This window comes from Uranotaenia lowii, chromosome 2 (genome assembly GCF_029784155.1).
Source record: "Uranotaenia lowii strain MFRU-FL chromosome 2, ASM2978415v1, whole genome shotgun sequence".
NCBI classification, from domain to species: domain Eukaryota; kingdom Metazoa; phylum Arthropoda; class Insecta; order Diptera; family Culicidae; genus Uranotaenia; species Uranotaenia lowii.
The window spans coordinates 117,419,890-117,443,515 of record NC_073692.1 but is presented as its reverse complement, the minus strand read 5'-3'; the positions used below and the strand labels follow the sequence as shown (position 1 = coordinate 117,443,515).

General features: G+C 38.4%; 2 protein-coding genes across 2 annotated transcripts; one reads left to right on the top strand and one right to left on the bottom strand.

Moving 5' to 3' along the window:
• The first annotated feature begins 5,931 nt into the window (after positions 1 to 5,931).
• On the top strand, positions 5,932 to 11,289 carry LOC129741804 (uncharacterized). The gene has a single exon (XM_055733595.1). It carries the CDS (start codon positions 5,932 to 5,934, stop codon positions 11,287 to 11,289), a length of 5,358 nt encoding a protein of 1,785 aa, XP_055589570.1.
• A 2,654-nt stretch (positions 11,290 to 13,943) lies between these two features.
• On the bottom strand, positions 13,944 to 14,906 carry LOC129747835 (uncharacterized). Its single transcript, XM_055742195.1, has 2 exons — positions 14,723 to 14,906; positions 13,944 to 14,664 (listed from the first exon to the last, which is right to left on the bottom strand). The coding sequence occupies exons 1-2, from the start codon at positions 14,813 to 14,815 to the stop codon at positions 14,335 to 14,337; spliced, it is 423 nt and encodes a 140-aa protein (XP_055598170.1). The 5' UTR covers positions 14,816 to 14,906; the 3' UTR covers positions 13,944 to 14,334.
• Between the last annotated feature and the right edge of the window lie 8,720 nt (positions 14,907 to 23,626).

Here is a 23,626-nt window from a genome sequence, read left to right as displayed (position 1 = left end):
ACTATAAAATGACAATATCATGGCATAAAATTTGTGATTAAAATTAAGACAAATTTATAACATGAATAAGACAAATATGACATATAGTATAAGGAAAACTTGAAATTTAAGGGACAAAAATGTGAGCGTGAAAGTTTAGGTCTAAACACAACAGGGACAAAAATGTCGTCAAACTAAGCTTAATCAGGACAGTTTCATAAAAATATGACAAATGTCTTATCTTTCAGATTGTTGTAGTTTTTTTTCAACGTGGTTGTCATAAGTTTGCCATGTTTTGTCGTTTTATTGTTAAGTTTTTGTTTTAATTTTGTTTCCTTTTTTCAGATTTATGTCATAATTTTGTATTATTTTCAGCACTTAGCCAATTGATTGTTGAATTAAAGATAATTTCTGAATTAATTTGGATATATTTTTGCCATATTTGTAAGGTTTTTGTCATAATTTTGTAATTTTATTGGTCATGTTTTGTTATTGTATTGTCAAAATTTTGCTCCATTTTGGTTATACTTTTCATGTATTTGTCATAATTTTATCACATTTGTCAAATTTAAGTCTCACCTGCCAGATTTTTTTAAAAGTTTTTTTTTTATGTTTTGCCATTTCATAGTCAATTTTTGTCACATTCATGCCGTAATTATGCCATATTTGTAAGATTACTGTCATATTATTGTAAAGTTTTTGTCACATCTGTCAGATTTCGGTCATCTATACAGTCTTCCCACAATCATTAGTCACTTAACGTATCCTTTCACAACAAAATGTTCATGCAATCAAGCTTTGCATTAATTTCAGTCATTAAATACTTCCTCTTTGATTTCAAATATGTTTTTATTTTCAATTTTGTGAAAAAATAACATCATTTACCGAATCAATCAATGTGATATTTTTTAAGTTTCATGAGACTTGATCCATTACTAAAAGAGAATTGATCCTTAATTCAGGGTGCCAAGACCCTAAGCAAAAATCTTCTAAAATCCGAAGATAAAAGTTCCGTTGATTATTTTTTCTCATATAAGTTCTCATTTCACAGTTTGTAAGCATCAGAAAAAGAGAATTCTAAAAATTTGTCTACTACCCTAATGTCATTGCATACTTTGAGGCGCAAACATTATTTATTGAACATATATTATTAGTAATTTCATGATAACTAATGATCACGATCACGATAACATACACTTTGGAGAACTTCTTCTTAAAAAAGTTGACAGTATACTATTGCTTTGAAGAAATTGCATAATAAAGTTCATTTTATCCTCTAACGTTTGACATATTTGAATAAAACAAAATTTCATGTGAGAAACATGTTGAAATAATATAAAAGATCTTCAAATAACGTTTTGTTGATTTATTCAAACAAAGTTCAATAACCCGAAAAATAAAATGTTTGAAATTTGTTGGGATAACAGAATTGTTGTTTTGTTCTTTTTCGCACATTTTTTTAGAAAATTTGATATTTTTTAACCATTTCTTTTTCGAGATATAGCGAAGGAATCAAGAATCCCCAGGGATCATACGTACGTATGTACGTCCAGGGATGTACGTCTCGGTGGTCGAGTGGTTAGCGTGGTAAGACGGTAATCGCTAGGTCCACTGATGGCATGGGTTCGATTCCCATCTCGGTACTGGATGTTAAATATTAATCTTAAGTTGTTCACGTCTTTTATTCAGTCTGTAAAGCCTAAATCGGCTAAGACGGTGTATGTCTTTTAAAGATCATGTACTTTTCGCTATAGCATAACATAGACAAACACCTTAAATATGTTTTAACGTTCTTTCAAAGTACAATAAACAAAATATAAAAAAAATATAAATTTCTCAAAAAATACGAAATGATAAGAGCTTCATGAAAATAAAAAAAAAACAAATGCAAAAGAGACTAAAAATGACAAAAAATAACTTAAAAATAATAATAAATAAGAATGACAAAAAAAATCAAATATCACGAAAAATATCAACATTATAAACAAAACACGATGTCTGATACGAACGACATCGTTGAATTTTTAAATTACTGTATCAAACAACTGCACGAGACCCAAGGAATATTTTAATAAGGTAGTGTCGAGAGCCATATTGGATTTTTTTTGTGACGTCACAAAAACGAATGTATCGAAAATTTATATGCGAATGGCAGAAATTTCAAAGAAAAACATGTTTTAAAACGAAAATGAATTCCAATTTCATTTTGATTGTGTTGTAAGACCTCTATTTCACTATGTTATGAACTTTTCTGGTCCTTTAAAGATTGCATTATGTTTTTTTCTCGTTTTAACAATGAACGCAATGTCATCTTAAAGCTAAAACGTTCAAAAACGAAGATAAAATCTACTTTAAAAAGGTCTAGCTGGTAGTTATTGAGTGTTTAACTGATTGTCATGATTTTTATCCAATCGGTTTACCATATTCAATTCTTATGTAGAACAATTAACATAAATTGATTATTGTTAACTCGATTTACTAAAACGCAAATAAATAATTGTGGTTTTAAAAAAGTTTGTTTTTTGATAACTTTTTTGTAATAAGGATCTTAAACTGCACTGACTTGATCATTTTCATGGAAGAATTTGAACTAATTTTAAAGTTTTGCAAATTTGAGTAGGGAAAATCTACCATTTTTTTGAATTTCGATGGTCTATTTCATACAAAAATTACTTGGAAATCCAACTTTTTTCGAACCAAGATTGAAGAGCAGAGATCCTTCTAGAATAACAGGTAATAAAAGTGGAACATTTCCAGCAAATTCTTCAAATTATCAACGAAAAAGACAAATTTCCTAGTAAATCAACAGATTTTTCGTGATTGTGACGTCGCAGTGTGTACTAATACTAAAGCAGGGCTGCCTCGACACTACCTTCTTTAAATATTCCTTGCACGAGACCTATGTTCCACTGAGGAAACTAAATTCAAATAAACAAAAAAACAAACCATGGTTCAAAGCAAATCTTCAAATGGCACATATTGACCGCGATCGCGCTTATAACTAAAATCAGAAGATCAAGTTATTTTTAAAAAAAACTATGAAACCTTACAAATAAGAAAATAATGCAAGCTTAACGTGATTATTACTGTAACGAATTGAGTCAGAATATGTCTCCTAACGAGTTTTGGAATAAACTTCGAAGCATTGGTTTATCGAAGCGCAAATCTTGTATTGAGAACGATTTTCATCCGTATGTAATAAATCAAAAGTTTCACGAGAGCTTTACTGTAGATCAAGCACAATATTATAACCATTATGATGTGACCTCAACAGGTTTTAAGTTAAGTAGCATACAAGAATCCGATATCAACAACGTCGTATATGAGGTGAAATCAAATGCCGTAGGACTAGACGAAATACCCATACAATTTGTAAAACTCATTCTGCCGCTCATCATAAAACACTTATCATTCATTTTTTACATTATAACTACAACATCTTATTACCCAAAGGCTTGGAAAATTTCGAAAATTATACCTTCAAGAAAAAAAATCAAACTTATCATCACTTTCAAACCTACGTAAAATTATATATTGTGTGCACTTTCAAAAGTTTTTGAACGAATCATGAAAAAGCAAATAAGTACTCGTTTGAACGCAAATAACTAAGCATCAATCTGGTTATAGGCCAGGCCACAGTACAAAAACAGCAATGCTTAAAATATGTAACGACATTCCAAAAATCATTGATGAAGGCTACAAAGTTCTTTTAGTATTGCTAGATTGTTCCAAAGCTTTTGATACAATTTCTCATAAGAAACTTTGCCGAAAATTAAACACAAATTTTAATTTCCAACCAGCAGCTATTGAATTGATTGTTTCATATTTTAAAGATCGAGAACAAGCAGTTTTTAGTAATGATTGTTTTTCAAATTTTCAACCGGTTTAATCCAGACTTGTAAACCATCGACACTTTCTCTGACAGTCGCACAGCCTGCTTTTATCAGTTTCATTGTACGTGCCATCAAACGAATGCGAATAAACACCTGCCGAACAGTCGACTACCATCAAACGAAACGACATTCATTCTTCTTTGTGTGATTGTCGAACGAAGTTTCGTGTCTTGGTACACGAGAGCGATAATTTGATGGTCAAACGACCATAATTCCCGACAGTTTACGACATCGCCTATCTCTTTCACGCAGCAGAACTTACAGACTCAATAAGCAAATGCAATCTTTTTTATTCACTCCCTCCTGTTGAAAAAAATTCGCCACTCTGCAGCGCCGGGTGATTTTTGGATGTGTTGGTCGAACAATGTGAAATGATTATTTCGATTATTTACGCAAGGGGGATGAAAGTCAAACGACTAACCACAACAAAGATCAAAATTTCATTTGACATTTTTTTGCTCTCCGATCAAACGAATGCGCTCTCCATGATTGTCACGAACGATGTGTAGTGGATGTCTCCAAAAAAATTCAAACGATGGTGACCACTTATAAGCCTGGTTTAATCTGGAAAGCCGCAAGGATCCGTGCTAGGGTCTTTATTGTTTACTATGTATATAAACGATCTACCAAACGTTGTGAAACATTTCACTATCCATTTATTCGTGGACGATATCCAGTTGTATGTTGTTAAGTTTTATCGAAACTTGTCAACATCGATCTGGAAGCTATCAATACGTGGGCTCAAAATCATCTAATGACGTTAAATGCTGGTAAATCAAATGGTCTTCAATAACTCGAACTGTGCACAGTGTTTGTGACCAAATCTATTGTATATAATGTGTGTTAAATTTCCTTTAATTATTTTCAATTATTGTAAATCGTAAAATATTGAACCATCCTAGTATAAGAAAAAAACATACCAGTGAGTTACCGAATGAACTGTTTTGACACGGTAACTCACCAACCAGCTGACCAAAGCAATAACAAAGTCAGCATAAATCAGTCAAAATAAATTCTCGTGGCAGCAACATCGTCTCCGTGTTGTTTGTTCCGTCGGTCGAGTAAATTAATAAAGTATTGTTTTATTCGTGAAATTCGGTGTATATTTGCGTTTCCAAATCGCATCCGAAACCCGTAACGACAAATATTGTGCTGTGCGACGAATTGTGGACCGATTAAGTGCACAACAAAACCTTCCTCCTGACCCGTCGGCAGTGGAGAAGCTGCGAACAAAGCGCTAATTGATTGGCTCACCCGAGGTGTACCCGCTGCTGTTGCTGTTCATTGCTGTGTCACGGAAGCAGCAAATGGTAAAGCCTCCGATTAATTTGAACCCGGTAAGCTACCCCCTGAATCCTCAACATTGGTCCTTCGGCCGGATCGGAGGAATTCCCCACACGGAAGGTAGCGGTGAGTACACCATTTTCTTTACTCGACGCGCTGGCTGCATCAAGTTGGGCCATTTTGCTTGCCTTTTGTACTGCTGTACATTGTTTTTCGAGCCAAGAAAGCGCAAAGTGAAGCCAAGCCAACAGCACAAAGCCACCAACAGCTGCTAATTTTGACCTGCTGCTATGTGGATGTTTTACACCGGTCAGCAAAAATTGGGAAAGTGGATTTGATTGATTTTTGGCGAAAAAGTTTTGGACTTGGAATTCTTCTGGCAAATTCAGTCCTTATGCACCTGAGGCTTATATATTGGCAATATTGATTAATATTATATGCGATTGGGAGTAAGTGGGTGGCAGTCTTCGCGAAAGAATTGTGTGTCGCGTCGGGAAGGATTTTTTCGTCGATTTTAACACACAATTCTCGGTTCCGTTTCGAATCAAAGATTGATACACCGCGACGGGAAGGATTGAATCGTACGATTTGTATCATTCTTCGTCGTGTAGAAGTGTAAATCCGCGACGGGAAGGATTTAATCGTACGATTGGTTTACACTTCCGCCGTCGTGTTAAAAACCAGTACACCGGTTCGGGAAGGATTTCGTTTTCGTTTTTTGTGCTGTGTTTTCGTTATCGTACAGTGGTGGTAGCAAGTGTCAGTGTATTTCAAAATGCCGAAAACCAAGTCAGACGAAAGAGTGGAGGATGCCATCATTCGTCGCAAGGCTATTTTGACAAACCTGTCGGATGTTGAAAGGTTTACGAGAGAGTTCAACGTAGATCGTGATGCTGGGCGCCTTCAAGTTCGACAAGATCTAGTTGATCGGATCTACGACCAATTTCAAAAGGCGCAAACCGTCATCGAGAAGTGGGATGGGCCAGACCGGCTTGAAATGCGTTTGGCTGAAAGATCGACCATCGAGGAAAGGTTTTGTGAGGTGAAAGCATTCCTGTTGAACAACATCCCAGAAAGGTTGAGTAGTTCCACATCAGCAGAGCCGACCGCACCAGCCAGCACAGCTATGTTTCACCTACGTCTGCCCAAAATAGATCTACCGAGGTTCGATGGTGATTTTTCGCGATGGTTGTCGTTCCGAGACACGTTCAAGTCCATGGTGCACTCGAATCCAGATGTTCCAGCGGTTGCAAAGCTGCAGTACCTGCTACAAAGTTTAGAAGGCGATGCCAAGAAACCTTTCGAGTCCGTGAACGTAGAGACTGACAACTATATCATAACTTGGGATGCGTTGATGAAGCGGTATGATAACCAGCGGTACCTGAAACGACAGCTCTTCAGGGCAATGTACGACCTCCAACCTTTGAGAAAAGAATCTGCGAAGGATCTCCATGCATTGACGGATGACTTTGATCGCCATGTGAAGGCCATGGCTAAACTGGGTGAGCCGGTAGGTTACTGGGATACACCGCTAGTGAATCTTCTGTGCTACAAGCTGGATCCAACGACTCTGCGAGCCTGGGAGGAGAAAACGAGCGACCTTAGAGAAATCACTTACCAAGAGTTGACCGATTTCTTGTATTCTCGAGCGATGATGCTGAAGACGATCGTTTCAGAAGAGCAGCGCAACCTACAAGCGATTCCAGCGAGGATGACGGGATCCCAACCGAAGAAGGCGTTCCGATTAGTAGCCAATCCTGTTGCGTCTGATCCAAAACCCGATTTACCAGTGTGCGTAGTATGTTCGGAACGACACCATCTATTTCGCTGTAGGCAATTCGCAAGTTTTTCTCCCTACAACCGACGGCAAGTTGTCACATCCCATCGTTTGTGTTGGAATTGTTTCAATTCCGGCCATTTATCACGATCCTGTTCCTCCAGACACACTTGTCGTTTCTGCAATGGAAAGCATCATTCTCTCCTCCATGATGCGATCAAGTCCACCAACTTCAATTCGGTTCCGAAACCAACTTCGCTTTCATCGAAGCCGCCACTCCCAGCTCCGCAGCGCAGTACCGCTCCTCCAGATGCAGATCCGCAACCATCATCTTCGAGCCAACAAGTTTGTATGACTGTTCAGGCAACGAACAGTACAGTTTTGTTAGAAACGGTGATGCTTTTGGTGGTTGACAGTACGGGGAAGGAAATTCCGGCGCGGGCGCTGCTTGATTCCGCTAGCATGTGCAGCTTCATGACGAAGAAGTTGGCCAACACTCTCGATCTCCGCCGTTCTACCGTTGACATTGCTGTTTCAGGGATTGGTGAATCATCCAAGCAGATCAAGCGCCAGTTAACAGCGAAGATTCGCTCAACCGTAACAAAGTACGCCACGAAGCTAGATTTCCTTATCCTCAAAAGGCCAACAGTTTGCCTACCGACAGTGAGAATTGATGTTGCTGCTTGGAAAATTCCCGACGTTGACCTGGCTGATCCACATTTTTTCATTCCTGCGGACATTGACCTCATCGTTGGCGGAGAAGTGTACCATGAACTTCACGGCGGCAGCAAGATTTCCCTCGGCAATGAGATGCCGACTTTAGTGGAGACTGTTTTTGGATGGGCTGTATCCGGATCGGCTCCGATAAATTCCTCCGTAACACCCCGGTTATGCCATCTTACGACCATCGATCGAGACCTAGAACAATCCATCGAAAGGTTCTGGGAACTCGAATCTCTGTTGCCGTCCCAAGCTCTGTCAGCTGAAGAAATAAAGTGTGAAGAAGTGTTCAGTGCTACCACCACTCGCGATTCGTCCGGTCGTTTCGTAGTTAGATTGCCACTCACTAGTGACCCCCTGGTACGTGTTGGTGAATCAAGATCCATCGCCGAGCGCCGCTTCCAAAGTCTAGAGAGGAGACTTAAGCGAGATCCTGCCACTCGAGAAGCCTACGTTTGTTTCATGGCCGACTACGAACGTTTGGGCCACATGATCAAGTTGACTGATCCAGTAGACGACTCTGTCCCCCACTGCTATCTACCACATCATCCAGTCTTCAAGGAGTCAAGCACAAGCACCAAGGTCCGTGTTGTTTTTGACGCTTCGTGCAAGACATCAACCGGCTACTCCATCAACGATATGCAGTTGGTGGGACCTACTATCCAGGACGATCTACTGTCGATTATTATGCGCTTCCGAACCCACCCAATCGCACTCGTAGCCGACATTGAAAAGATGTATCGCCAAATACAACTGCACCTGGACGACTGTACGTACCAACGAATTCTCTGGCGCCAAGGTCCTGAAGAGCCTCTCGCAACGTTTGAGCTGCAGACTGTGACGTACGGTTTCGCTTCAGCACCATTTTTGGCCACGCGCGCTTTACAACGTCTCGCTGAGGATGAAGTCAGTCGTTTTCCTGTTGCCACCCCAGTTTTCAAGAACGACTTCTACGTTGACGACTGTTTGACTGGTGCCGAAGATGTCGAATCCGCCGTTCAACTCCGCCGAGAAGCATCCGCTCTAGCTGCTTCTGCCGGTTTACCACTCAAGAAATGGGCATCCAATGTTCCTGAAGCGCTTCGAGGTATTCCTCCAGAAGATTTAGCCGTATCCGCAATCCACAGCCTGCAGGACGATCAGGCTGTCTCTACGCTCGGACTTGTTTGGGAAACAAGGTCTGACGTTCTACGTTTTCGAGTCCAATTGCCCCTGCCAGCTCCAGTTCTCACAAAGCGCAAGATAATGTCGTACATCGCCCAGATCTTCGATCCACTCGGTTTGGTTGGACCGATTATTACCGTCGCCAAACTGTTCATGCAGTGTTTGTGGGGACTTCGAACAGAGAACGGAGAATCTTTCGAATGGGATCGCCCACTACCAGCGTCGTACCAGGCCGATTGGAAGGAGTTTCATAGCACGCTGGATACCATCGCCACGATCCAAGTTCCTCGATACGTGTCTTCCGCCAATGCCACATCCTTTCAGTTGCATTTCTTTTCGGATGCGTCGGAGAAGGCCTACGGCAGCTGCTGCTACATTCGGTCCGAATGTAATGGAGTCGTCCGTGTCATATTGCTGACATCGAAGTCGAAGGTCGCACCGCTGAAGAGCCACCATAGCATTGCCCGTTTGGAACTTTGTGGAGCCGTTCTGTCTGTCAGCCTATCCGAGAAGGTCAACCGTGCTCTCAAGTTGCCTGCCGAAGTGTTCTTCTGGACTGATTCCTCGACGGTTCTTCAGTGGCTACAATCACCGCCCAATCGCTGGAAGACATTTGTGGCCAACCGAGTGTCTAAGATCCAGAATTCGACCGATGTAGATTTGTGGATGCATGTTCGCGGAGAATCGAATCCAGCCGATGTTCTGTCCCGTGGAATAAGTCCGCCTGAGCTCGTCAATCATCCGCTTTGGTGGACTGGATCTCCATGGCTCCAGTTACCGCCTTCGCAGTGGCCACGAACCGAGTTGTCAGCCTGCCAAACCAGTTCGACGAGTGAAATGAGAGTTCCAGTTGCCGCGCTTCCAGCTGTCGTGAAGGATGACGAGTTTGCAGATCGTATTTTCGGAATGTACTCCAGTTACCAAAAACTCAGGCGCTCCATCGCTCACTGCATGCGATACTTCCGCTTGTTGAAAGCTGCTGCACGGAAGACGAAAATTGACCCATTCCAAGCACTTACCACCGCCGATCTGCAAGAAGCAGATTTGACACTGTGTCGTCTTGCCCAGAAACAGTGTTTTCCTGAGGAGTTAGCCACCCTAGCATCGTCCGGTCGTCTTCCGTCTTCATCGCAGTTGAAGTACATCCGTACAAAACTAGAATCAGATGGAGTCATTCGGATTAGAGGAGTTCTGGCCAACGCAACCGTTCCGGAAGCTACGAAACATCAAGTTGTTCTGCTCGCGAAACACCCGCTTTCAAACCTGTTGGCGAAGTATTATCATGAGAATTTAATTCACGCCGGCCCACAACTAATGCTCGCCACGATCCGTCAAAAGTACTGGATCATTGGTGGACGCAATCTAGTGCGCCGCACATTCCATGAGTGCCACAAATGTTTCCGATGCAGACCAAAGATGATCCAGCAAAGCATCGCAGATTTGCCTACGTCTCGTGTTGCGCCCCGAAGACCGTTTGCCGTTTCTGGTGTAGACTATTGCGGACCAGTTTACATCAAGTCTCTCGTCCGAAACCGAGGCCCAACGAAAGCATACGTTTGCATCTTCGTTTGCTTTACCACACGTGCCGTTCACATCGAGTTGGTGTCTGATCTCTCCACGCCGGCCTTCATCGCTGCTCTTCGCCGATTTTCTGCCCGCCGAAACTTTCCCCACGAGATCCACAGCGACAATGGCACTGCGTTCCGAGGTGCAAATAACGAGTTGCATAGAATCTACCAGATGCTGAAAACCGAACACGGAGGACGCAAGAACATCCTGGATTGGTGTGCAGAATCTGGAGTTGCGTGGCATTTCATACCACCTCGTTCGCCCCATTTCGGAGGTCTATGGGAAGCAGCAGTGAAATCAGCGAAGCACCATCTACTGAGGGAAATCGGCCACTCCAACATTTCGTACGAGGACATGACGACGTTACTAGCCGAGGTGGAGATGTGTTTGAACTCCAGACCCTTGATCCCGATGCCAACCGAATCCGACGAATTGGAAGCCCTGACACCTGGACATTTCCTTGTCGGTGAAAGCCTGCGATCTCCACCCGAAGAAGACGTGACAACTGTTCCGGACAATCAACTGTCGCATTGGAAGCTCACGCAGAAACGGTTCCAACGAATCTGGCGTAGATGGTACCCAGAATATCTGCAGCAGCTTCAAGCCCGAGCCACCAAGCACCGTAGAACATCAACTGTAATCCAGCCCAACCAAATGGTGATCATCCAAGACGATCTACTTCCGCCAGCCCAATGGCCACTAGGGATCATCACAGCCGTTCATCCTGGGAAAGACGGCATCGTACGAGTGGTCACCTTACGCACTGCGAAGCGAGATGTCGTTTCCAGGTGTGTCAACAAACTTGCCCTGTTACCCGTACCAGAACAACCCGAAACCAATCCAGCTGATGAGCAGCCCGTTGGAGAACCGGTCACCGCAGTTCCTGAAACTAATCATGAGTAGAGCTGCACTCTAAGACAGCTCCTGTACATAATTTCATGGATCAGGTGATTGCGGTTCCAATATTTTTAAAAGTTGTTTGTTGGTCTACTTGGTTCCCTTTGCTTCCCAGAACCATTTGTCGTCGTCCTCGCCTGTACACTGCGGACCTCCTAGAACCAGTAGTCGCCGATTGCAGCCTGAATGAGTAGAGCTACACTCTAAGTTAGCTCCTGTACGACAATTTTGAAAATCAGGTGATTGCGATTCCAATACCCCCTTATTTGTTTGTTGGGCTACTGGGTTCCTTCTTGCTCCGCAGAATCAACGCTCCGAGTGTGGTCGCACTTCATCGTTTCCGGCTTCGTGTGGTGGACAACCCCTCCCATCAAATACTCCTAGCACCGGCTGATTGAACGCAGTAGTCGGTGGTCGCAGCTTTAATGAGTAGAGCTACACTCTAAGTTAGCTCCTGTATGACAACCATAAGCACCAGGTGATTGCGGTTCCAATCCTTTATTTGTATGTTTGTTGGTCTACTGGGATCCTCTTTGTTCCACAGAAAACAAAGCTCCAGATGGTGTCCGTACCGCCCAGTTCCAATCGCTCCTCCTGCTTCCCCTGGTGCCATGATGCGTCCTGTTGGTCCACGTAGTCGAAGACGAAGGAAACCGATGAAGGCTCCCTAATGACACCGAAGCGAGTGTTGAAATGTCCGTGCCATTTCAAGGTGGCCGGAATGTTTGTGACCAAATCTATTGTATATAATGTGTGTTAAATTTCCTTTAATTATTTTCAATTATTGTAAATCGTAAAATATTGAACCATCCTAGTATAAGAAAAAAACATACCAGTGAGTTACCGAATGAACTGTTTTGACACGGTAACTCACCAACCAGCTGACCAAAGCAATAACAAAGTCAGCATAAATCAGTCAAAATAAATTCTCGTGGCAGCAACATCGTCTCCGTGTTGTTTGTTCCGTCGGTCGAGTAAATTAATAAAGTATTGTTTTATTCGTGAAATTCGGTGTATATTTGCGTTTCCAAATCGCATCCGAAACCCGTAACGACAAATATTGTGCTGTGCGACGAATTGTGGACCGATTAAGTGCACAACAAAACCTTCCTCCTGACCCGTCGGCAGTGGAGAAGCTGCGAACAAAGCGCTAATTGATTGGCTCACCCGAGGTGTACCCGCTGCTGTTGCTGTTCATTGCTGTGTCACGGAAGCAGCAAATGGTAAAGCCTCCGATTAATTTGAACCCGGTAAGCTACCCCCTGAATCCTCAACACACAGAAAAACCGCTTTTAGGTTCAAATGATATAAATTTTGTTGACAAAGCCGTTAGTTTAGGATTTATCGTTAATAGTAAATTTGATTGGGATAACCATGTGTTAAACCAATGTGGAAAAAATATACGGTGTCCTTAGAAACTTAAAATTGAAGTCAGGTTTCCTTAACAGAAAGAACTTCAAGTAGAAACTTTTCAAGACATTCATTTTACCATATTATATTGCGTGCGATTTCTTACTACCAACAATTTCTGCAAGAGCTCTTGACAGTGTCCATTTTGTATTTAATCTTATTCGTTCGGATCGGGTAACTCATTTACAACACAAATTGCTAGGATATTCATTTTATAATTTTATTACAGTAAAGTCAAATATAATGTTCCATAAAATTGTTACTACAAAATGTACCTTCGAACTCGATTAAGAATATTTTGAATTTAAGCACCTTTAAGAAGCAATGTTAAATGTTATTTAATTAGAAAACTGTAAATTGTAAACCGTATTAAGGTAAATCGTTAGATGTAGATACATTTCCAAGTGCATTCCATCATAACTAAAACGCCATTGTGGCAACATGAAAAGACAACTGTCTTATGCTACTTTTGAATGAATAAACTTAACTAAACTTTTGTAGAAATAAGTGAATAAAAGCTGTGAAAAAACCCCTGCTGATTTTGGCAACATTCGATTTTGGCAACACAGAATGTATGGGCGTGTTGCCATAATCGAAAGGTAATAATTTTCTATATGGTTGTATTCAAAAACAATAGTTTATCTAAAACTTCCCTCCAGTTCCCCCAGCAATAATATACTTACGACCCACCAAGAAGAATTGAATTACTCACCCTGGCTCAGTTTTCCAAGTTAACAGCATAATTTCCTCGGAACTGATTTCCAAACCCGTAGCTCCAACGCCCATGGAGGGAAGCACAAACATCATTGTTCATTATGGAAACGGCATTAAAATCGACTCGACAATGAGTGATGTTTACTTTTTGCCACCATCACGTCAGAATTTAGAACGATGCAAATGGATGGCAACGATGATGGCGCGAGATAACGCTCAAAAAGTGTACGGGCCCCATGCGACGATGGTAATTCGCTAATGATTTTGGCGGACCGTTTGCAACCCCAGGTGGAGGTGATATTTCAACAACCAACACATTCAAACACACGCACACAGAAAGGAGCGCCATCATGCGAAGATTAATGAATGTTGACATGACTAATCATTAGCTACGGTACGACTCCACGGTGCGCCTCTGGACCGTTATTATAAAAAAAAATTGTCCATCAAATCCAAGTACGGGGCTCGATTCCTTAGGTCATTCTGCACCTCTGGGTAAATTTAAAAAAAAAATCCCTAGCAGAAAATCCGAGAAATCTTGATTTTAAGGTTTTTGTTGAGAAATTTCAAAATAATTCATATTCAAATTATTCAATATCATCAAAAAACCTCCAAAAACGTCAAAAAAGTGGTCCAAGTCATTTCCAACCAGTATGTATTTGTTGCCGTTGATAAAATTATGATTATTTACAACTGACTTAACTCTCCAAACATGGCTTAAGTGTATTATAAGTATGGTTTATTAGGGGTTTAAGTTTAGTTTAAATTATTGTTTCCGTGAAGTTATGGGGGAAAATGAATTTCAAATCAGTGGTGCTTTTATTGGTTAGTAGGAAAAGGAAACAGTGAAATAGTAAAAAGTAAAAGTAAACTATAAAACAGCAATACAACTAAAAATAATGAATGGAACATATTAAAAACTCAAAACTAACACATATGGTTGCTGTTGTAATCAATCAAAGAGTTTAACAAACGGTCGTTATAAACCTTTGATGATTTGGGAGCTTTATATCGCTGCCAAATCACATCAAAATCAGCATGTACGGATTCGGAGGCTTGCTCATTGTGAAGCCCAAGTCCTCTTCCGGCTTCTCGACAGAAATCCGCCACATGGTACTTTGTAATGTGATATTTAGATGTGAATGGAAGATTCAGCTTCTCCCAGCTGCTGGCAAAATCTGCAATAGCCTCCTCAAACCCATGCTCGAGTTTAAAGGAAAAGCATTTTGCATACACGTTTTTGAAGTTATTCAGAACCTGAAAATCGTAATATTTATTAAAAACTTGGTAAAGTTTATTTAGTAGAACAACCAACCGTAACGTAATCTGAAAGTTCAGGGTTGTCTGCCAAACAATTGGTAGCATCCAATAGCGCGTGGCAAGCTCTTCCGGTGAAACCGTACGTCATCTGTTGGTGTCTCACCTGTGCTTGTTCCACCCATAAGTCTACCCAGTCTGGTGCTTTCTTCTCAAGTGACTTAAAAATTGTATTAATAATTCCAAGCGTTATATTATATGTAACGGTGGAGGCGGGCAAAGGTTCACGATTTTGTCTTCATCACTACCCGAGACCAACGGGGCATTCACGCAGCTTGCGAAGTTCTTTCCATTCAATTTCTTTTTTCTTGTGCAATTTTCGTTTATACTTCCTTTGGTTCTCGCGGTTCCGTTTGCTACACCGAGCTCGCTCTTTAAAGCCTCACAGTATGGACATGGATTCTTCGAAGAGTGGGCCATTATGCCAATTATAATATTTATAATCTTGAGGTCCCCAGCAACCAAGTATTCGAGCTCGTGTAATTTGAGAAGTTTCGTCCAAACGGGGGAAATATTGTCATACTTTTCAGCGAGATTTGGTGAAAGTGCAATGATGAAAAGCTTCTTCACGCCGCCATCCTTGAAGCCAGCCAGATGTTCCATTTGCGGAGAGATCACAGATAACGTTATCTTGAAGAAGCTCCTACCCCCATCAATTCCTATTTTCACCACAAAATCATCAACAGGTGGTCTTGAACGTTTGATACGGTTAATGAGTTCCGGTACATCAGTGCAATATGCAACAACATGATCTGACGAAGGTGCTACATTTCCTGTGATGCTGGACAACTGAACTACATCAAACAAGTCTTTAAGCTGCCGGTTCATTTCAATCAATTTCAACCGCACTCCAGATTCTATATCGACTCCAGAAGCTCGAATACTTTTAATCACACCTCGATAATAGATAGATTATATAAAACAACCATTGTTATGAATAAAATACTAATTACCCATTGTTTTCCTCATGCTTAGATTGTTTTCGCCTTTGACCTTAAACAAATCATCTGCACGTAGTTTTTTGGGAGGTTCTGGACAAGTTGAAACTTTCTCGAATACAGACGGTCTTCCACGAAGATTTCGCAGAACACATTTTCCATCTTGATGGATAAAATATTTTTTTTTTTTTGGATTTTTTAAATCAGGTGATCAGTGATGGTTTGAATCATTTGACTTAATTTTGAATCATTTGCTTATAACTTCTTTTGAAAACATTTTTCCCAGAAATGATGTTCTAAACTTTAGTAGAACTAGATCTTAGCTGCAACTTTTGTGACCAACACAAACCTGTATCTCTTATGCCTTATGAATGAGAAATCGAAAAGTTTAAATTTTTGAGCAATGATCGTAATCACAATCATTTGGATTAGCGGGTTGGATTAAATCCTACAATTCATACCACATTGAAGATACATATTTATGACATACAAGAAAGTTGTAGCTTAGATCTGTATCTACTAAAGTTTAGAACATCATTTCATGGAAAAATGTTTTCAAAAGAAGTTATAACCAAATGATTCAAAAATAAGTCAAATGATTCAAACCATCACTGCAGGTGATTATTTTAAAATATAGTTTTACCTGGTGAATCTGGCTTTGAACGCATATAGTCAGCTACTGCCGCATCCGCTGAGCTTGACGAGGGCTCTCCATTATTCAAAATTAAAATGATTTTCAAATTCGACGCTCGGGTGGATTGAGTGCAATGGTGCCTTTTTCCTCTTCCGTATTCACTGTAGCAAGTTTTACAAATTACCACCGCTTTACACCCATCAATGTCTTCTGTGTCTGGACTGGACCTGGGTCTTCCGCGCTTGAGTTTCTTGGGTTCAAAACCAGGCAGGTTGCTTCTGCCCTCATGTATACCGGCAGCAACACAAATCTCACATTTGCACATTCCTTGAGATCGCGTGATGATTGAATTTTCGAGCTTGTAACTTCGAATCCTGGGGACCCTTGTACCTCCCTTGCTGAACTCTCCACACGACGCGCGACATGTTCCGCAAATGACCGACGGATACAAATTTTCTCTGGATTCAAAATCTTGGATAAATTTTCGAATAACAACTCTTATACCTGCACTTATCGGTCGAAGCGACGATGTCTTAGAAAGGCAGAGTACGCAAACCAAATTTCTGTTCTTTTCGTGAACATCCATTTTGAGGACAAAAATTGACGTTGAGAATTTGAAGTTGAATCCTTTTGATTTTTCAAAGCCCACTTGTGTCCCCGCTTTTGTGCCGGTCGACTGTTTCGCTGGTCATTCGCTTGTAGGTAGTTTCAAGCCAATGATGATTACAAGATTTATTTAACCTTAAACCACTAATAAACCATACTTATAATACACTTAAGCCATGTTTGGAGAGTTAAGTCAGTTGTAAATAATCATAATTTTATCAACGGCAACAAATACATACTGGTTGGAAATGACTTGGACCACTTTTTTGACGTTTTTGGAGGTTTTTTGATGATATTGAATAATTTGAATATGAATTATTTTGAAATTTCTCAACAAAAACCTTAAAATCAAGATTTCTCGGATTTTCTGCTAGGGATTTTTTTTAAAATTTACCCAGAGGTGCAGAATGACCTAAGGAATCGAGCCCCGTACTTGGATTTGATGGACAATTTTTTTTTATAATAACGGTCCAGAGGCGCACCGTGACTCCTGTGCTTCCCGGTGGCAATTTAACGGCACCGCGATGCTAATGTCGCATTGTGAGCTGCTAGCTTTCTGCCTAAACGACAGCCTAAAATATGTATCCTGGCATAATGATTATTCGCTTTTTATCTCATCCTCAACAAATCGCTAATGTTCGGAGCCAAAAATATGATTTATTTTAGAAAAATTCCATATCCGCGGTAACATCTCGTAACAATAAAAGTTGATTTATATCTTTTCGATTTTAAGATGAACCTGACACTCAAACAAGCGGAAAATTTATGGCTCCCGCCTTTTGTTTTGAAGAGACTGCGTTGTTTTTCCTTGTCGATAAAGGAAAAAAGGCAGCTGAGGAAAATTGATTTCTCCCCTGATCCAGTCATCCCCTTCAGTTACCCCCCATAGAGTCGGTTACAGATTCGGCAGTATTTTTTCTCCCCGTTGCTCCATAAATATACATCCTCCAACCATGAAGCATTTGAAATTTATTCAAACTTCATTCAACATTGATGTAAGAACACGCGGCGGCGCGGCAGTTTGGACAGGCGCTCGTTGCTCAAGGAAAATTTATGAACTTTTCATTTCTCACGTTGGAGGAGCAACTTTTGTACCGCGCTTGATTGAACCTGCTGCTGCCGCCGCTGGTTGAGCATCACCCAGTCATTCTTCTTCCCCGGTTGCATACTCTTCTGCTTGATTTCTCATCGTCAAAAAGAAAATCTTGGGGTTGCTGTAAATCTTAATACAGGGTGATCCCGCGAAAAATGATCTGATTGCATTTTAGTTTTTGAACAAGATCGTTGTATCAACAATTTTGCAAATTCAACAATTTTCTATCCTTGATTTAATTATTTTAAGATCAATCAAATGGTCAAGGTAAAAAAGATTTTGAATGAATTTATATACAACTTCCTAACGATCACCTGCACCATGGGTGGTCTAAATTTTAACAAAAATAGTTTTATTTTGAAGCTAAAAAACAGTAGAAAATATAATTCTTTATGAAATTTGCGCAACATCAATCCTACGCTGGCCAGTTTATGAACGTTAAAAGAAATATATTGATTGAAAACATTCGAGGGTCTTGAACAAACAAAAGCCATATGGTCCGCTGGCCACAAGTTTTAGACTGTTTAAGACCCCCGAATGTTTGCAAATATAATTTTCTTTACATGTACTCAAACAGCTCACTCGTGGATCCATGATGCCAAATTTTCTTAAAGAAATACATTTTTTGCTGATCGCGCTTTTTTGGTGAACATCGCCATTTATTTTGGAAAAAATATCAAGTTATGTAGGAGACATTTTTAGAAATCTATGTGAAACAATCAAAAATGACATATATTAATTGTTCAAGCTAATGAATAAAACAAATTATTGGGGCTAATTCTTCGACTCGAGTGACGTGACTAACGATTTTTTTAATTTTCTTATTAGGATTTTCATCCTTTAAGGATGATTCAACCCTCTTACGAAATTTTCTATCGTTTTGCTGGCTTGAATAGCCCCTCAAGCCACGAAATTTTCGTCGGATGGGCTGCTATTGGTCTTCATTGATACATGAATTTCTTTTCGGAAGTATTTTTTAAAGTCAGGACGAAGAAGTGAAATATTGTGAGTCCCGTCTCCCGAGTCGCAAAACAAAAGCGCGCCAGACCACGTGTTCTTTGGGGGCGTTCACTAATTACGTAAGCACGATTTTGGAAATTTTCAACCCTCCCTCCCCCCCTGGTAAGAAAAAGTAAGATTTTTCAAAACCCTCCCTCCCCCCCTAGTAAGATCTTACGTTTTATTATTCTTCGTGAAATTGACACGTTTTTTAAAATTGCTTGAAAATATTATACATGTGACATCCATGCTTCTTAGCAAAACACTTTTTAAGTAAAACTTAAAAACTGCATTTGAAAAGCACAAGCTATACAAAAAACAGATGAATATCATAAACGATTAAAGAAAACATTATTCAGCACGTAGCATGTTCGGAGTAACAATAATCTTCAATAAATTCCCACAGCTAAATAAACAATATTAAATCTAAATTCCGATTTAAATTCTAGATTTTTCTGGATGAAGTCATTTTCGTTTTCCTTTTTGTTTCTATAAATTTCTCAATTAGAAAGATTGGTATAAGGGAAAGCGAAAAGCTACGATCTTTTTAAATAATGTGATTTAGTGTTTATGGTGACATGTTAGTTTGAATTGATTCTCTATCAATTTTATAAAACCAGAATTTTTTTTATTCAAAGACATCAAAAAATAAATAATTAATATAAAAAATAATCAACAAAAAGGTAGTGAAAAAAATCTGAGTTATATGGTTTCGTATGGCTGTGACGAAATATCAATTTAACATATCTTACGTAAGATTTTTGGAAACCCCCCCTACCCCCCTAGTAAGAGATCGTAAGTAAATGTGAAACCCCCCCACCCCCCCCCCCCCCCTATGTGCTTACGTAATTAGTGAACGGCCCCTTTCGCTCAAATTAAAAATGCTATTAACTTTTGAGAAAAGCCGAATAGCAAAGCGAAATGTCACTTTTTTATTTGCTGACTCCTAAATAACGATGCGAATGCATAATTATATCAATTTTCGCACTTTTTTAAAGTATAAAAGGTGCATCAAAATTGACACAATTAACGACATTGAAAAAATTTACAAAGTTGACAAAATTGACAAAGTTGACAAAATTGACAAAATTGACAAAATTCACAAAATTCACAAAATTCACAAAATTGACAAAATTGACAAAATTGACAAAATTGACAAAATTGACAAAATTGACAAAATTGACAAAATTTACAAAATTGACAAAGTTGACAAAATTGACAAAATTGACAAAATTGACAAAATTGACAAAATTGACAAAATTGACAAAATTGACAAAATTGACAAAATTGACAAAATTGACAAAATTGACAAAATTGACAAAATTGACAAAATTGACAAAATTGACAAAATTGACAAAATTGACAAAATTGACAAAATTGACAAAATTGACAAAATTGACAAAATTGACATAATTGACGAAATTGACAAAATTGACAACATTGACAAAATTGACAAAATTGACAAAATTGACAAAATTGACAAAATTGACAAAATTGACAAAATTGACAAAATTGACAAAATTGACAAAATTGACAAAATTGACAAATTTACAAAATTTACAAAATTCACAAAATTGACAAAATTGACAAAATTGACTAAATTGACAAAATTGACAAAATTGACAAAATTGACAAAATTGACAAAATTGACAAAATTGACAAAATTGACAAAATTGACAAAATTGACAAAATTGACAAAATTGACAAAATTGACAAAATTGACAAAATTGACAAAATTGACAAAATTGACAAAATTGACAAAATTGACAAAATTGACAATATATAAAGGAGAGTGGGGAATCATGGGCCACTTTTTTTCGTTGTTCCATAACTTCTTTATTATAAAAGATAAAATGAAAATAAAAAATTTTATGGTTTTCTACATTTTCAAGGTATCATAAGGTTTTTTTTAAATATTTAATAAGCTATTTTTCCCAAATTCAGACTGTTTGAAAAAATGTTTTTTTTTGGATTTTAAAAAAGAATGGTGGGGAATCGTGCGCCACCAAATTCAAATGGACCAAATAACATGCAAAGTTTATGAGTTGACCCATAACTGTGATTTCCTAATTAATTTCGTTATTTTAAAGCAATTTCAGATGATGAAATAAAAAAGAGAGATGTGTATGATCGCATAGATTCCAAAACTTGGCTCGCGAGCGTTTTGGCAAAATTACTTATATAGGATGGACAAAATAATTTTCATAACTCTTCATTTACTTACTTACTTATTGGCATAAGAAAACTTTACAGACAGGAAAAACGTATTTTAAGTTCTAAATGTGTATAAAATCATAAAAATATAGGTGATTCAAGATGTGTGGCCCACGATTCCCCACAAGCTATGATTTGCAAATTGGTTGCGTTTGTGTGACTTATTGATGTTTCATCGAAAATTCCTTTTCCACGTCAAAGATCATGACAAAACTAAGATCATAAGCGTATGAGCATATTTTTGTTATGCACTTTAGGTTCCCCGTCGATGAAATTAGCGGGTGTTTTTTTAATTATGTAAGTAAATTTTTATAACTTTTTTTAGCTTGATAAATAAAAGAAGCATATGATGCGTATTTCAGTCAACAACATCTAGGAATATATGCTCACGCAAAGCTACGACGATGACAGTTGGTTTGAGATTTTTATCTCAACACACATCTGAGATATTAAAAGTGGCCCACGTTTCCCCATGGCCCACGATACCCCACTCTCCCCTACTGATTTAACAAGAATGAAAAAACTTCCAAAATTGACAAAAATTGCAACCAAAACTTACAAAATTGATGACAAATCTGTCCAAATTGACCATTTTGACAAATTTGACAAAATTGGCGGAATTGTCTGGAGTTACAAAAATGACAATTTTGACCAAATTGACAAATTTGACAAAATGACAAAACATACAAAAATCACAAATGAAATTGGCAATTTTAAAATGTTATCTTTATTTTTATACCAGTTCCGTTTTTAAGTAACCATATGCTGTGACTCCAAAAAGAGTAACTTGAGTGAGATTTTAATGTCATAGAAATCATACAAAATATTCCATAGTTCTGCAATTCAAAATTAATCCGTAAGCTGAATCAAGCTGTAAGAAAGGCTACAATCCACTGTCAAGTGTTTAAAATCGGGTTTTTCGCATTCGCACGCCCAGCATTGATCTAGTGGATTAATTCATCCATTCATTGTTTCAGTCCTTCTTTATCTTGTGATGGGAAAGGGAGGGACAAAAAAACGTTTTTATTTTGTTTCTCCCAGTCATACGCAAATCGAATCATAGCCGTTGACAGTCACATCTAGGGTGGTCGGATATACCGGTTTTTTACAAATCCGGTATTTCGGTATTTGCAATTTATAAAACCGATAAAACCGGTAAAACCAGTATTTTTCAAAGTATATCGAATTCATGAAAAGGTTTCGTCTAATTGCAGTAGTATTGGCATAAAATGCTCAGAATTTATTACGCAATAGATTCAGCATTATTTCTAATGAAAAAAAGTGGTATTGTGCATTCAAATAATTCCTTTGTCATAAATCCACCATAACCTTCATGATAATCATAATATTTACCATCTTCATTTCGTTATTATAATTTCGATGTGAGGTTGCTGAAATTCTAGAAGTTTCAAATAATTTTCAACGAATTGTTGTCCTCTACTCTGTAAAACAGTATTCATTTTTAAAAACAGATTTTACAGATTTATTTAAAATTTATATAGCCTTTAATGGAAATGATATGAAATTGGTTTACAAGAGATTCTTCATCAAAACAATGACTTAACTATTAAATAAACAAAACACAAAACAATGTCACAAAGTTTTTGGTTGACTCACTCCCGGCAACCGAGGTCGAGATCGCATTAAGTTTACGCTTCCAAAAATAAAACGAACAAATCGAAATAAAAATCCATGAAAAACCAGTCAAAATTCAGTAAACATTTAGTTGTTGGGATCTGATCCAAACGCTTTTTGTTTCTATAATACTGTTACAAATATATAAAAAGTTTGTCACTGCTTTGTCTGGAAAAAGAAAATGCTTCAACAGCGTTAAAAATAAACACAACAGAGTTCCATCAATTACCTTGAAAATATTGACAAAAAAAAATTAATTAAAACAGTTTAAATTCTTACTCTGTTGAAAGTTTCGTTAGAACTGAAGTTAGAATTGATGTAAACATGTGTTTAAATGCTGACTCTGCTGAAACATTTTATGTTTTGAAACAAACTAGGAAGTTTTTAATCAGTTTCCAATATTTTTCGTTTTAAATTTCAAGTTTTCGAAAGCCTGGCACCGTTTAGAACGATTTTGATAAACTTGGTCTGCTTATAAGTAGATAAAACATTTTTGCAAATTTTATCAAATTCCAGCTTTTCAATGAAAAATTTAGTGATTATTGTGAAGCATACTCAAATTTCTTGTAGTTGTATCTTTTTCAGTCATTGTAAATTTTTACAGTCTTCGAATGTTGTGGAGCGTTAGTCCGATAGCTGAACTGAAATGTGTAAAGTTTCATAAAAAAAGCTTTAATTCATAATGTTAAATCGACAAGTTTTAGCAATCATCAAACCTCACATAAACCTTGCAGTAAGGTTTATTGAGCTTGGATTTTGAAGCTGATTGATTAAAATTTGAGT

Coding starts and splice junctions, on each gene's coding strand:
- LOC129741804 (XM_055733595.1), top strand. CDS start 5,932: ATGCCGAAAACCAAGTCAGACGAAAGAGTGGAGGATGCCATCATTCGT.
- LOC129747835 (XM_055742195.1), bottom strand. CDS start 14,815: ATGACGTACGGTTTCACCGGAAGAGCTTGCCACGCGCTATTGGATGCT. Junction 14,665..14,722: donor AACTTTCAGATTACGTTACG/GTTGGTTGTTCT, acceptor TACGATTTTCAG/GTTCTGAATAACTTCAAAAA.